Genomic DNA, 15,189 nt, shown 5'->3' with positions numbered 1-15,189 from the left:
ATTAATGCCTTTCTCCCCCCGCCCCCCCCCCCCTTAAAGAATCCTCATTCTTCTTCACTCTCATACATGTACAGGCCCTCCCACCAGTACCAGAGCAGGCCAGCCTCCTCCGGGAGGTCAAGCCATTGGTATCCCCTCGCCCCTCCATTATGGTCATGGGTTTCCTGGGGAAGTACGTTTCCTTACGGGTGGGGATACCACCCTCCTAAGTCTTACTCCCTCTCTTCTAGCCTCCTCTCCCCTGGCCGTGAGCGCCCTGGGCCTTCCTGACCCCGCAGGGGGGCTCGCCCGCAGCCCCCCATGAGCGCGCCCGGCTGACCGGCGGGCCGGCCGCGGTGGAGCCCAGGCGCCGCGGGGGCGGCGGGGCCATGGCCTCGCTGGACCTGCCGTACCGCTGCCCCCGCTGCGGGGAGCACAAGCGCTTCCGGAGCCTGTCGTCGCTGCGCGCGCACCTGGAGTACAGCCACACGTACGAGACGCTCTACATCCTCTCCAAGACCAACAGCATCTGCGACGGCGCCGCGGCCGCTGCAGCCGCAGCTGCCGCCGCCTCGGGCTTCCCGCTGACGCCCGAGCCCGCCGCCCTGCTGGCGGTGCCCGGCGCCCGACGCGAGGTCTTCGAGAGCACGTCCTTCCAGGGCAAGGAGCAGGCGGCCGGGCCGTCGCCCGCTACGCCGCACCTGCTGCACCACCATCACCACCACGCGCCCCTCGCCCACTTCGCCGGCGACCTGGTTCCCGCCAGCCTGCCCTGCGAGGAGCTGGCTGAGCCCGGCCTCGTGCCCGCAGCCGCCGCGCGCTACGCACTGCGCGAGATCGAAATCCCGCTGGGGGAGCTGTTCGCCCGCAAGTCCGTGGCCTCCTCGGCTTGCTCGACGCCGCCGCCCGGGCCGGGACCCGGGCCCGCCTCCGCCTCCCCCGCGTCCCCCTCCCCCGCTGATGTGGCTTACGAGGAGGGCCTGGCGCGCCTCAAGATCCGTGCGCTGGAGAAGCTGGAGGTCGACCGGCGGCTGGAGCGGCTGAGCGAAGAGGTGGAGCAGAAGATCGCAGGCCAGGTGGGTCGGCTGCAAGCCGAGCTGGAACGCAAGGCGGCAGAGCTGGAGACGGCGCGACAGGAGAGTGCGCGGCTGGGGCGCGAGAAGGAGGAGCTGGAGGAGCGTGCTTCCGAGCTCTCGCGCCAGGTGGACGTGAGTGTGGAGCTGCTCGCCTCACTCAAGCAGGACCTGGTGCACAAGGAACAGGAGCTGAGCCGCAAGCAGCAGTGAGTGGCCCGCGGGGCCCTGTGGGCGGGTGTGCCCGTGTGTGTCACTGCCGCTGCCACCACCGTGACTGGGCCTGAGTGTGTCTGTGTTTGTGTCTGTGTGGCCATGGCTTTGTAATATGGCATCTATGGCCACAAGCCTGTAATGATGGTGTGGGTGGGGCCAAGAGTGTCATGAAGGTATGTGTTTGGGACTGTGAGTACATGCAAGTGTGACCACGGGCATCACATAGCTAGGCACACAGTAGTGAAAATTGTTTCTCTCCCTTTCTCTCTCTCTAGCAAAGGCCATCTCCTACATTGTGGCACCAGACCCTCTTCCTACTTTTGCCTACTCAAAGACATAGCGCAGTTCTGCTCTCCCCCTTTGCCATCACCAGACTTTCCTCGTCAACTGTATCATTCCTAAAAGCATCCAGACATAAGATCATTACTCCCATCTGCCCTAACCCCACTGCCCCCCGTAGGCTACAGCCCCTTTTCTCTCCTTCCAGAACAACTCCTTGAAAGTATTGTTTATATTCCTTGTCTCCAGTTTCCTTCCCCACTTTCCGTCTTCAATGCACTCTGATCAGATGTCCACCTCCACCACTGTCCTCTGTGTCACCAACGACCTTCACGTTGCCAAGGCCACTAGTCATCATCTCAGCGTCTCAGCCGCGTTGACACAGTGATAACCTTGAAACCCCTTTTTCACTTGGCATCCAGGACACTCTCCTGGAATGTCCTTCTTTTTTCCTGTCTGCTCCTCCTCGGTTTTCTTTGCTGGCTTCTCCTTATTTCCCTGGTCTTTAAATGTAGAATTTCGAAGTAGATGGATGTTATTTATCTGTCCCCATTGTGACGTAAGCTCCACAGGGGCAGGGATTTTTCTCAGGCTTGTCCACTGCTGTGTCCCTAATACAGTGCCAGACACCTAGAAGGTGCCCAGTAAATGTTGAGTGGATGCATGACCAACTGTGAATCCTGAAGTCACTCTGAAGCATGCTGTGTGTACATGCACTTCCCGGAGGCTTCTGCATCTGAGAATGGTTCTGAAAATGTGTGTGTGTGTTGGAATGTGTCGTTGGGACTGTACCTGCCTCAGACTGTGTGTGTGCCTGCAAGTACACAAGTACAACTTGACACGAGCGGATGTACATGAGTGTGTGTGGCTGTGTGCCCGTGAGCATTGCTGGAGGGAGGGGGTGGCTCTGAGTGTCACTGAGTGTGACTGACTGTTTCAGTGGGGAGGAGGGGTGTCTGGCAGGAGTGTTGGGGCTGGGTCAGCGGGGTGTGAGTGTGTGACTCGGGGTGGATGTTCGCATTTCTGTGTGTGCTGTCCTATGGGGCATTGTGCCTGGGCCTGTTCCGCGTGCACCCGCGTGACCACAGGCAGCTGTGCCCGTGTCTCTCCCCACTGCTCAGGGTCCCCTCCGGAGGGTGGGTGGGCGGCCAGGCCGAGGCACGGGGGTAAGAGACTGCTCCGGGCCCAGGGAGGTGGTACAGATCGACCAGTTCCTGAAGGAGACGGCGGCGCGGGAGGCCAGCGCCAAGCTGCGGCTGCAGCAGTTCATCGAGGAGCTGCTCGAGCGGGCTGACCGGGCCGAGCGGCAGCTGCAGGTCATCAGCAGCAGCTGTGGCAGCACGCCCAGCGCCAGCCTGGGCCGCGGAGCGGGGGGAAGCGGTGCCGGGCCCGGGCCCCGGGGTCCAGGCAGAATGGTGAGTGCCTGCCTGCCTTCCCCCCTCCGCTTGTGCCCCTGCCCCGTGCAGCCTCACCTCACACACTGCCTGGCATCACCCCCCCCCCCCCCCGCCCCCGTCATGCCCCATGCTTCCCTTCTTTGGCTCTTCCCCACGAGCAGACTCGAGGCCTGAAGTAGGGGCCCCTCTGATTGGGCAGACGTGCTGGCCCCTGAGGCTGTGATCCAGTGAGGTGTGATCCAGCCGCTCCGGTTCTCAGGGGCCCGTCTCCACTCAAATGAGAGCCCGGGAGCCACAAGTCGGGGTCTGGGGTGCTGGGTGGGTGTGGGGAGGGGGCCGGGGAGCCTGCCTCTCTGGGCTGTCTGTCTGTCTATTTGTCCATCTTTCCCAACTTTTTTCCTTCTCTCTCCTCTCCCTCCTCTCTTCTCTCCATCTTGTGCCCTGTTTCTCCCGTTCCTTCTCACCCTTTTGCCTCCTCTGCCCCCTGCCTCTCCCTCCCGCTCTGGGGGCCCACAGCGAGAACACCACGCGGGCCCGGCCATGCCTAGCACATACGCCGTGTCAAGGCATGGCTCCTCTCCCAGCACAGGGTAAGCCTCGGGCCTGGCCCGCCCCACAGCCCACCCTCACCCTGGAAAGATCCACTGGCCCACTGGATGGCTGGCCCATCTGAGGCCTTGGCTCCTTGTCCTTTCCCCATATTCCTTGGGTCACCTATGTCTGCCTTTGCACACTGTTGGAAGGGGGCTCTTGGAAAGTAGGGGGAGTGGGTTGCCCTTGGCCGGTGGTAGGGGTGGCATGGGGAGTTCGGGCAGTCCTGGTGCCCCTCGCTCCTCACCGTCTGGTCCACCCCACCCCAGGGCCTCCAGCCGTGTCCCTGCTGCATCCCAGAGCTCAGGCTGCTATGACAGTGACAGTCTGGAGCTACCCCGGCCAGAAGAGGGGGCCCCCGAGGACAGTGGCCCTGGGGGCTTGAGCACACGGGCCCAGGCTGCCAACGGCGGCTCGGAGCGTACCCAGCCCCCTCGCAGCTCAGGCCTGCGGCGCCAGGCCATCCAGAACTGGCAGCGCAGACCCCGCCGACACAGCACGGAGGGGGAGGAGGGTGATGTCTCGGACGTGGGCTCCCGAACCACGGAGTCAGAGGCTGAGGGCCCCTCAGATGCCCCCCGCTCTGGGCCTGCTATGGCCGGGCCACTGAGCAGCTGCCGGCTCTCAGGTGAGTCCTGGGGAGGGTAGGCCAGAGAGGCCAGTCTTTCCTTGGTGCTGGGCCCTCTCAGGGGACACAGGGCTGAGGCGGTAAATCCCTTGGGCTCCCACACCTGTTTTCCCCCCTGTCCCAGACTCCCCACAGTGAGAATGACAAACTTCTCTACAAGTGCCCTGTGAGCTTGGGCAAGGAACTCACGTGACAGAGCAGGGCTGCAGCACAGGGGCGCTCAGGTTGGGTATTGCACAAGGATGCCACATCTCAGGGGTCCATTCACGTGGTGGGCTTGTTGACATTTACAGGAGAGTAGTTGAGTGTTAACTGCAGGCTGAAGTCCTGGAGCAGCAGGGAGAGCCCCCTTCTGTATACGGACAAGGCCATGTGCATATGTGGGTGGGTCAGGGTCAGGAGGTTAGAGGGCTTAGTGATCAGGTGGGTGACTGCTGTGTAGAGGGAGTGCTCTGGGCAGCCTCACCCTGGCCTTCTGTTCACAGAGGCTGGGTTTCTAACCATCTGTACCCTCACCCTCCAAACCCTTCCCCACTCTTGACTCAGTTGATTCATCTAAGGGGTGAGTTTGGACTCTGTGATGATATATGATCTTAAAAAGACAGTTTGCTTGAGGAAGGGTCACCTTTTTCTAATTTGTACAGAGATAGGGTGTGGCAGAGGAGGGGGAAGCAGAGGCCCCTTGTCCTTCCTCCAAGTCACTGACCCTCCAGCATGAGTCTTTCGTGACTATTCCTTCGGCAGCTCCTAGCCCCCCCATCTCCCCACCCGCACCTCCACACTGGCCTTTGACCCTCCACACTGACTTTTGACCCTCTGGTACTGTGCAGCCCGCCCCGAGGGAGGCAGTGGGCGGGGTCGGCGAGCTGAGAGGGGCAGCCCCTCACGCTCCAACGAGGTCATCAGCCCAGAGATCCTCAAGATGCGAGCCGCCCTGTTCTGCATCTTCACCTATCTGGACACACGCACGCTGCTGCATGCTGCCGAGGTCTGCCGGGACTGGCGCTTTGTGGCTCGTCACCCCGCGGTCTGGACACGGGTGCTGCTGGAGAATGCCCGCGTCTGTTCCAAGGTGCCTGTCCCTGTCCACTGCCCTTGCCGTGAACCCACCTTTCCCCCAGCAGAATCCAGCCCCTCAAGGTCAGGTCCTTGCAACGCTTACAATACCCCGGCTTCAGCCTGACTCCCCACAATGCTCTCATGGGGCCTCCTGTCTTGGGGCTGGTCTGCCTCTAGGCAGGCAAGCACAGACCCCTTCATCCCCAGGTAACCCTTGTCTCCCTGCAGTTCCTGGCGATGCTGGCTCAGTGGTGCACCCAGGCCCACTCGCTGACGCTGCAGAACCTGAAGCCCCGGCAGCGGGGCAAGAAGGAGAGCAAGGAAGAATACGCCCGGAGCACCCGGTGAGGCCATGGCGGGTGGGCGGGTGGGTGTTGCAGGCTGCAGACCCAGAATTCCATTGGGGGTTGCTTCCCAGAGGGGGAGGTGGCCACAGGCAGTGCCCTGACCTCTTGGCCATCCCCAGAGGCTGCCTGGAAGCAGGGCTGGAGTCCCTGTTGAAGGCCGCTGGGGGGAACCTGTTGATCCTGCGCATCTCCCACTGTCCCAACATCCTCACTGACCGCTCACTCTGGCTGGCCAGCTGCTACTGCCGTGCCCTGCAGGCCGTCACCTACAGGTAGGTGCACACCACTAGACTCAAGGTCCACACCCCCTTGGCCTCGGGCCAAAGGGATCCCTGGGGTCTGCATACTCTTTCCCCAAGGGTCTTAGGCAAAGGGACTCAAGAGTTCTATGGTCCAAGGGAAGGGAGCAAAGGCCACTAGGGTGGGTGGTCTCACCTTTGTCTTTTAAACAGGAGTGCCACAGACCCCGTGGGCCACGAGGTCATTTGGGCTCTGGGTGCAGGCTGCAGAGAGATTGTCTCCCTCCAGGTGGCGCCACTTCACCCTTGGTGAGCCCTGGCAGGGGTCAGGTGGGGACAGGGTGGGGCTGGGGCTGGGGCTGAGGACTGAGCAGATCTGAGCCATTCCAAAAGCTGACTGGGGAGACAGATTCACATTCATTAGTCGGTGTAAGTAAGTGTTGGGAGCAGGGCTTCCAAATCAGACATGGGGTGATGCCCTGGCTTACTGGCAGTGAGACTTTGGGCAATCCAGTCATGTCTTAGTTTCTCAAGTGCAGAGTGAAGACGGTATTAGAGATCTTTCAGTTTTGGGAGGACTGTAGCTGGCTCCAGTGAGATGTCTACATAAGGCCTGCAGGGGCCACAGTAGGTGTTCAGGCAACGCTAGCTAGAAATAGCCACATTTGTTTGAGCTGGTTTTTAGAGAATCCAGATCATTTACCGCTCTACTTGGAGTTCCTCAGACCAGGCGTTTTTGTCCCTGCGCTTTGTCCCCCAAGCCCTCTCTCCACAGAACTCCTCCCAGGGCATCCAGTGTCCTTCGTGAACACCTGGCAGAACTTGGCACTGCTCCCCCGCCTCCAGTCCTACTGCACCCTGTCCCAACCCCTGCTGTCATTTGCTTTGCAATAATTTCTCTATGTTTCAGTCCATGCTGTACTCGCAGTTCTGAGTAGGGGCTATGAATGCCCATTTCCATATCTCTGGTTCCAAGTGCAAGCAGACGCCAGAGAACCTGCTGCCAGGGCGAATATTGAGGGATGAAGTGTTCAGGGAAATAGAGAGTTTGATGTGGGTGGTGGGCAGAGGGGAGCAATGAGTGTGGAAAGGAAGGTTGGGGCAAGGTTAGGCAGGTCTGGCCTAAGGGGTTTAGATTTTTGCATTTCATCTAGAAAGTGCTTGGGAAGCCATTGGGGTATCTTAGATCTTAAAAACAGGATTATATCAGATTGGTTACCTTCTGTGTCCCTCCCTCCCCCAACTCCTTGAGGGAAGGGACCATGTTTATATTGTCACTGATGTATCCCCAGGGGCTAGTTCAGTTGTTGGCTGTAGTGGACACTTGAGGCCCATTTGTTGAATGACTGAGAGAATGTAGGAATGAATGACTCACTGTCAGCAGTGTGTAGGATTCTTCTAGATGAATCCAGATGAATATGGATGGTGGCCTGAATTGAGAGGTCAAAGAGTTATCCAGGAATCAAAATCTGTAGGTCTTGGCAGGAGGTGAGGGAGGAAGAGTCAGGGATGATTCCAGGTTTCTAACTGGAGCAGCTGGGTGGTTGGCGGGGGCCCCAGCCTAAGGCGGGGCATGAAAGAGGAGCCGGCTTGGGGTGTCATGCAACCAGAAACTTCCTTGACAGCCTTCTCTCCGCCCCATTCTCCAGCCAGCAGCCCACGCGCTTCAGTAACCGCTGCCTGCAGATGATCGGCCGCTGTTGGCCCCACCTTCGGGCCCTGGGGGTTGGGGGCGCTGGCTGTGGGGTACAGGGCCTGGCATCACTCGGTGAGTCCTTCCTCGGGACTGGGGTGGAGGGTGGTGGGAAGCAGGTGTAGGTGCAACACTGAAATCCCAGGGGGTTTGGGGCTGCAGCCGGGGTGGTGGCAGGAACACCAAGGCACGGGGCGGGAGGCAGCCTGGGGAGTTTGTCAGCAGGACCTCCCCTCTTCCTCCCCCTTCCTAGCAAGAAACTGCATGCGGCTGCAGGTCCTGGAGCTGGACCACGTGTCAGAGATCACCCAGGAGGTGGCAGCTGAGGTCTGCCGGGAAGGCCTGAAGGGACTGGAGATGTTGGTGCTCACGGCCACCCCCGTCACCCCCAAGGCCCTGCTGCATTTCAACAGTGAGCGATGGGGATGCAGGAGGGGGGCTACCACTGTCACCACTTACTGTGCCACGTCAGCAAGTAGCATAGCCAGCTCCCTGTCTGTCGCTCCTAGTCAGCAAGCCAGCACTGGGGGCAGACCAACCAGGACGCTAATCCTGGCTTTGCCACAAGTGTCTTCTGCGGGCAGTGTGGCGTTCAAGTCTTGCCAGCATCTGGTCCAAATGGTTCGGTTCAACATTTATTACCCTATGCTCTACGTACGTTGGAGACACGAGCTGTACAATGCCATCTGCCCCACATGAGCCTCTGGCCAAGGGCAGAGGCAGAACAGACAGGTTAGGAGCACAGGTTCTGGAGCTGAACTGACCTAGGTCTCAATTTTGGCTCTACTGCTTATTAGCTGTGTGACTGGGCAAGTTACTGTACTTCTCTGGATTCTGTATCCCCTTCTTCTAACCTGACCCTCTGGAGTGGGTGGGAGGGTGAGGACCATTCTCAGGGTGAAGACTCCTTTCTCCATGGTGTAGACTCCATGCCTCCTCTGAGCCCACCTCCCTCTAGCCACCTACTTCACTGCTGGCCACTCCTCCACCTTCACTGAGGACATGGGTGTCCAGCTCAGGCTGCTCACACTCCTTCAGGGCAATGTCTTGGACAGGAGCTACCCTCCGACCCCCACTCCCCCCCACAACTGGAGCAGCCTTCTGGGCACAGCCAGCACAATTGAGTCACCACCGGCACCCAGTGTCATCGCCCCGAGGATCTGCAGTAACCACCGAGTGGCTCCTCAGCTCCTCAGGCTGCTGGGGCAGGCCTCCCCTTCCTGAGGCCCTGGTCACACCTACATCGTCAGCACTGAAGGCTCCCTGACTTTCTTATTATTTCTAGGATCCTCTTCTTCCTTCCCCATCAGCCTCATGGCCTGGCCCTGGACTGACCACCAGAACTGCTCAACCTCTAAAATCATGACCTCCAGAACCTTCTCAGCCACCTGATTTTCTTCTTCCTCCTCCACTGACTTCATGGCAACATCTAGTCCCTTAAGCCCTCTGCTCCCAACTTGTTTGCTGCCTGTCTCCTCCTCCATGCTCCAGAGAAGAGCCACCAGCCTCACCTCAGCCACTCTGTCCTTTTAATTCATTTCCAGATGCCCAGGCCATGGCACAGCTGTCCCCTCTGCCAGGGAAGTTCCTAGAGCCCCTGCACAATTGGCTGCTTCCCACTCATCATCCCAGAGTTCACTGCAGCCTCTGCTCTGTGACCTTGCCCTCCTCCTCCCCTGCATTCCGTGTGGTTGATCCCCTGGGTGCCACCAGTGTGCTCTCCTCTAGGTGGTTCCCAATGCCTGGCACGTGACCATCTCCGTAGGGTTCTGATTTCATGAATTAGCGATAGAAGAGCAGCCCCATTGTCCAAGCCAAACATGAGCCAGCACCTTATTACCCACCTTTTCCCAGGCATTTGCCGGAACCTCAAGTCCATCGTGGTCCAGATTGGGATTGCTGATTATTTCAAAGAGCCCAGCAGTCCTGAGGCCCAGAAGCTGTTTGAGGACATGGTGACAAAACTCCAGGTAAGGAGTTGGCTCTTAGGCCAACCAAAACCCCAGGTGGCATCCCTGGGCTGGGGTTGGTGACCTGGGTGTGTGATGGGAGGGCCCCACTTGCCTCAACCTGAGGGGAACTAACCAGGGTTCGGTCTACAGGCCCTACGACGGAGGCCCGGCTTCTCTAAGATCCTGCACATCAAGGTGGACGGCGGCTGCTAACCCGGGGTGGGGGGCGGCAGGGCCCCTGCCGGCCCCACACCAGGGCACTCTCTTTGGACCTCCAGAGGGACCCTGATTTGGACTAGACCTTCGGAGGCCTTGTGTTTTCCCTAGCTTCCAGGGAGGGGTTGACAGTTTCCTGTCCTCCTCTTGGGACAGCGGAGCAACGGGCCTGACGTCAGGCACTGGCTCTTCAGGGCAGGGGCTTGGACAGAAGCTGCCCTCCGACCCCCACTCCACCCCCAACTGGAGCAGCCTTCTGGGCACAGCCAGGAAGGAGCTGAGTCACCACCAGCACCCGGTGTCATCGCCTCGAGGACGTGCCATAATCACTGAGTGGCTCCTCGGCTGCTTGGGTTGCTGGGGCAGGCCTCCCCTTGTCAGGGGCCTCTGCTAGTCCCCAGGCCAGACGGGGCTCCCCAAAGCAGCTCAGACTTGGCAAGAAGGGCTCTTTTCCTCCCCCTGCCCTGTTCCAGCCCTCTGTGGGGCATCCCCATCAGACAGCCTGCCAAGGCTCTGGGTCCACATTCTCCAGGGATAACAGACAGGCCTTGGGCGTCTGGGAATGTGGTCAGCCAAAAGTGGGGGGCAGGGGGCAGTGAGGTAGCGGAATGGGCTTGGAATGGCAAAACATTCATCTAGAACTTTTCCCCAGGATACTGAAACTACCACTCCCAAAGTGGGGAAATTGCCAAGTAGAGAAAACTTAGTTTTTATTGCTGTAGAAACAAGACCCCTCCTCCCAACAACCACATACCCCCATGGCACACCAGAGCTAAATTCAGAGCTAAAAGGTGCATGTTTCTATACCTTCCACCAATCCTGAGCCTCTGGCGAGGCAAGGAACCAGCTCTGGAAATTTTATCAGCAGTGAGAAGCAGTTCCTGTCCTCAAGAAACAACTTCTATTCCAGGTGCTTGGGCAGCAATGTAATGGCCTCTGGGTCTCCAGTGCTGTGGTGGGAGGGAGTCACTGGGCTGCCTTCTGTGCTGGGGTCTGGAGGAGGCCAGGAGGGTGGTTTGGGCTGCTTCCTTGTCTGGCTAGCTTGCTTGAAGATGTAGCCTTGGTAGGGAACCAGACGCATGAGGCCAAGAATGAGGAAGAGCACCCTCATCAGACTTGCCTCCCTCCCCAGTCTCCACTGGCCCTATGGACTGTGGGCTATGCTGGAGTTCTTTAGCCTAGGGGCAGTGCTGGGGCCTGAGCCACAGCCGTTTGGCTTAGAAGTCACAGAACGCAAGTAGGTTTTCACAGACTTGCACGGTTCCAGCAAGACCAGGTTCTGGCACTAAGGCTCCAAAGACTCAGGTCTCCCCAGTTCCTACTCTCAGAACCCTCACGGTGGTGTAGAGGCTATGGGTCCTGCCAACATTCATTTGGAAAGTTCTTTCAAACATTAACCTCAATCCATCTTAGGGTTTCCTTCTCTCCTATACAGGATCAGCTTTGCCCTAACCATTAGGTTGCTGGTCCTGGCTGGGGCTGGACTCCTCTAGTTTCTCAGCCCTTTGCAGTGACCCAACTTTCTGCCACAGCCTGGCTTAGACATCAAGACCCAGCCTGGGTTACCCTGTAATGAGTCCTCCAGAGCAGGGACCCCACAGGCTCAGCGTCCAGCTCCCCTGGCTCCACACCCAGCTCTGTCCCAGCTCTTGTTGATGACTTTTCCTCCCGTGGCTTATTCTGGCCTTGCCCTTTGAAGACCCCAAATACCAAGGGTGTCATGTTGGCAATTCCCTGTCCAGTCGTGCACAAAGCCTTGGCTGTGTGGCATCCCCCACTCCAGAGCGGCTGGCTCCACTGGCTCCCACCTCCCCGGCCTTGTCCCCCGGAGTCACAGGAAGAAGCACAACTTTTCTCTGTCCTCCAGGGACCTGGAAAAGATATGAGGGTACCCTGGGTGCATCTGTCCTGCCTTGCCAACTGCACCCTTTACAGCTCCCGCTTGAGACCTTAGGACCGGAGGTGCTGCCCACCCCTGCCCCCGTCCCCCCACCCCCCCCCCCCATCTCCTGGACAAAGCACAAAGGGATGCCCTGCTTGGCCTGAGCCTGCCTTACTGAGGGATTTTTCTGCCCCAGGAAGCTTCCATCTCTGAATAGAAGGCTTTGGGTAATTTCTCCCTGGGTGGGCACCCACTGGGATGTCAGGAAAGGAGGTCAGGGTGCATGGGCAGTGAGCTAGAGTGGGAGAAAGTGCTGAAAGAACTGATCCCTGGAGTAGGTTCATTCACCCACTCCACCCACCCATCCTTGCAACAGCCCTGACCACCACCAGCACTGGGGGCAGAAGAGTGAACAGGGCCTCCCCTCTCCTGGCTGGCAGGAAGTTTGGCCAGCAAGTCCCCACCTTGTATTTGCCAGCTTAGTGTGTGTGTAAAGGATGTGTGGGAGTACATATTGCACAGGCCCCTGCCGACGGGAACGATGGGTCACAGCGTGTTCTACCGCACAGCTGCCCCTGGGGCTGACAGACTCCTGCACCCTGGACTTCACGTGTGCTGAGAACTGGAAAGTTGCAGGCCCCCTGTCCCCCAACTCAAAGCTATTCAAAGCACAGCCTGCTGCTGTGCAGGGAGCTCGTCTGCAGGCCTGTTCCATTTGTTCACTTCTTTGGCAACCACACAGCAGGCTGAGGATGGAAAACAGGGACGGAGGGCCTGGCCATCCCTGAGGCACCTTATCCCTCACTCAAAGGAGAATCCTCCTCCTCCATCTCACACCTAATAAGATGCAAGGGAGAGGAGTACCTGAGAGACCCAATCAAGGCAGGCCCTGCTCGGGGGTCCTGGGCACATGCAGAGGTCCCATGGGCCCCAGCACTTGGTGTCCCTACCACCTCTCCCTGTTATATAGCCTGCAATGGTAGGCTGATTCATCAGGCTTTGCTTGGGCTTCCTCCCCATGGCACCAGCAGGGAACAAAGGAGATGCTGTGTATGTCTGACCCCCCCGGGGAGAGGAAATGTGCTGCCCAGAACCATGGCTTTTCACTGGCTGAGAAACCACCTAAGGAGCAAGGCAGTCCAGGATTTCCTGGTCCTGTGAGTGGTTTGAGCTGGCCTCTTACGGGAAGTCCTTCAACAACGAAAAAGCCACCTCCTTCCCAACGCCTGCTGCTCCAAGGTTTGGCTCCATCCTTTCCCTTTGGGTTCTACTTGTTCCCCTGGTCCTTTGGGCCATGGGTGGGAAGCTGCCCAGTCCTAAGTCCCTCTAAGGCACTAAGCTGAAGACCTCTCCAGAGTGACTATTGGTGCCAAAGACCCAATTCCTGGTGGACTTGGGTTGAAGACGGGAGATGGTGAGCAGGTGCAGGGCCCACGTGCCCAGAGGAGTTAACTCAAACTGATGGGATCTGTCTAGCCCATCAGTCCTTGAGGAGTAGAATTCCCTCCCCCAGGGGCCTGGCGGCACTTCTCCTTAACCCTGGTGGTCATGCTTTCTCACCCAGCCTTGTTCCAGGCCCGCATTTCTGTATATACTGCTGTGTATCGTGTGTATGTATTTATTCCTGGACAAGTGTATTCATCTGCAGCCTTTGCCTGAGGATAAGGTTTAGGACTGGGTGAAGACCAGAATACCAGGGCCGACTAAGGCAACCAGCTCCTATTTCTTCCCCAACCCCCTGGGACCCTGGCCAGTCCCAAGACTGCCCTGACAATCAGGCAGGCTTCCCCCACCATGAGCCCAAGCCTTGTCTGCCATTGCTGGCATGGCTCTAGGAGGCTTGGCCTCGGGCTTCCTGGCCTCAGCCCTGCCCTAGCAGGGGTCCTGCATTTAGGCGCAGAGGCCTGAGGTGACCTAGGCTTGCCTCATGACTGGCACCGGTAGGCCTGGCTCTAGTGGGCACCGCTAGCGGGGACCTCCACAAGTGGCCCCCGGGCCTGCCTTCCCCGCACAGCCAGGCTGCAATGCGCCTGAGCCGTGAGAGGGTAGCTCCCCCCACCCCCAGCAAATGAGGTGGAGGGGTGGAGAGCATTTTTTGGTTTTGTTTCTGAAGTGGTGCCTGTACCTCCAGCCCCCAGGGGGCCTTCCCTGGCCCCACTTCTCTGCCCCACCCAGGCATCACCATCCCAGCACTTTGCTCCACATTATCCACAGATGCCCTGTGCCGAATGTACCTGAGTGTATGTATTTAAAAGGACTCACATGGGCATCAGAGAATTTATGACTTTGTATCCAATAAAAAGGTGGTGAAACTGGAATATCTGCCAGGGAAGTAAATGGTAGGTGGCCATATTTGTCCATCTGCGTCACCAAGCCTTTCTGCAGCTAAACTGCACTGAGGCAGGAAGTGGTTGGATGACCTGAATGGCATCAACAGAGTGAATAAAGCATTAGGAAGACCTGTCAGGACTGCAGACGTCGCTGAAAGCCATGCAGGTCACTATCCATCCCTGTCCCAGTTCACTCTTTCAGCGTCTGCATGCAGACAAAAAACCTTGGGGTGTCGTTTCTGATTCAGCTGGGAGACGCCATCTTTAAGGACAACCCCTGCACAAGGACGAAAGGAGCAGTGGGCACTGTCCAGTCCCTCAATGGCTTGGCCACCTCTGCTGGAAGTTATAGCCAGCCAATAAGGCTTTTAGCCTGGGAGAGACCAAACTGTCCGTCACTGGCCTCGACTACCCCAGTTTGCAAAATGAAGTCGCGCCACTGATTATTACTCAGGTCTTGAAAGATTTAAAGCCAGTAAAAAGACCAGGTGCTTAGGCTTAAATTGTGAGTGGCTCTAGCATCAAACAGGTAGATGAGCATAACTCTGAGCCAGCTACTTTTATGTTCATAACAAAGGTAGAGCAGCTGAGGCTCAGAAAAATTAGTTTACCCAGAGACTATCAAGTTAGAAGGGATGGGGGGGGGGAGGGTTCAAAAAAAGAAAAAAAAAAAAAAAAAAAAGAAGGGAGGTCAGACTCCACAGTCGGGACCTGATCACCACCCCATCCCTGCTTTTGAGTCCATCTAACCAAGAGGGGATCAGACTCAAGAGACTTTCTTTCTAATCACCTCCCAGTTGCAGGCAGCAAAAGCTTCCATGGCTCAAAGTGACATAGTTACTCACCTCTACCTTCAACAGTTACTAACTACAGCTAGCTGCAGGCCAGCTCTGAGGACTAGTATAAACGAGAACGCAGTCAAACCCTGCTGGTTTCTAGTTGATCTGTGGTGGCCACTGCAAACCTCCATTGGTCAGAAGAAAGCAAAAGGAACCCCCAAGACCACTGGTGGTCAAACAGAGAAGACCACGTGGGTGCTCCTTCAGCCACCTCTCCTCAATGGACTTTTAAGATAATCACTACAGAATTTAAAGGGAATGTGGCCTCTTTACACATTCCTCCGAGAGATCTTGAGTAAGAGAGACCAGGACACTGAGCCAAAAAGAATATACAAGTGGAAGGAGCAAGCAAGGTAATAGAATGCATTGACTCAAACCCACAGAAGTCCTCGGAGCACTGCCTGGCAAGGCCAGGGCTAAACAAGGTGACGTCAGAAGAAAAGGAAGGGACTCCACATCTCCTAACTAC

General features: G+C 57.8%; 1 protein-coding gene across 1 annotated transcript; it reads left to right on the top strand.

Annotated features, from left to right (window-relative positions):
* The first annotated feature begins 368 nt into the window (after positions 1–368).
* FBXO41 (F-box protein 41) lies at positions 369–10,485 on the top strand. The gene is made up of 12 exons (XM_042981738.1): positions 369–1,261; positions 2,737–2,962; positions 3,461–3,534; positions 3,805–4,163; positions 4,994–5,235; positions 5,451–5,566; positions 5,689–5,841; positions 6,022–6,117; positions 7,458–7,576; positions 7,755–7,913; positions 9,356–9,471; positions 9,604–10,485. The coding sequence occupies exons 1-12, from the start codon at positions 369–371 to the stop codon at positions 9,664–9,666; spliced, it is 2,616 nt and encodes an 871-aa protein (XP_042837672.1). The 3' UTR covers positions 9,667–10,485.
* Positions 10,486–15,189: the final 4,704 nt, after the last annotated feature.

This window comes from Panthera tigris, chromosome A3, assembly GCF_018350195.1.
Source record: "Panthera tigris isolate Pti1 chromosome A3, P.tigris_Pti1_mat1.1, whole genome shotgun sequence".
Taxonomy (NCBI): Eukaryota; Metazoa; Chordata; class Mammalia; order Carnivora; family Felidae; genus Panthera; species Panthera tigris.
The sequence above is the reverse complement of the archived record's forward strand: the minus strand, read 5'-3'. Positions and strand labels throughout refer to the sequence as shown.

Excerpts from the sequence above, each read along its gene's own strand:
- FBXO41 (XM_042981738.1), top strand. The coding sequence starts at position 369 with ATGGCCTCGCTGGACCTGCCGTACCGCTGCCCCCGCTGCGGGGAGCAC. Across the intron at positions 5,842-6,021 it reads CTGCAGGCCGTCACCTACAG|GAGTGCCACAGACCCCGTGG; the intron begins GTAGGTGCACAC and ends TCTTTTAAACAG. Across the intron at positions 7,914-9,355 it reads GGCCCTGCTGCATTTCAACA|GCATTTGCCGGAACCTCAAG; the intron begins GTGAGCGATGGG and ends ACCTTTTCCCAG.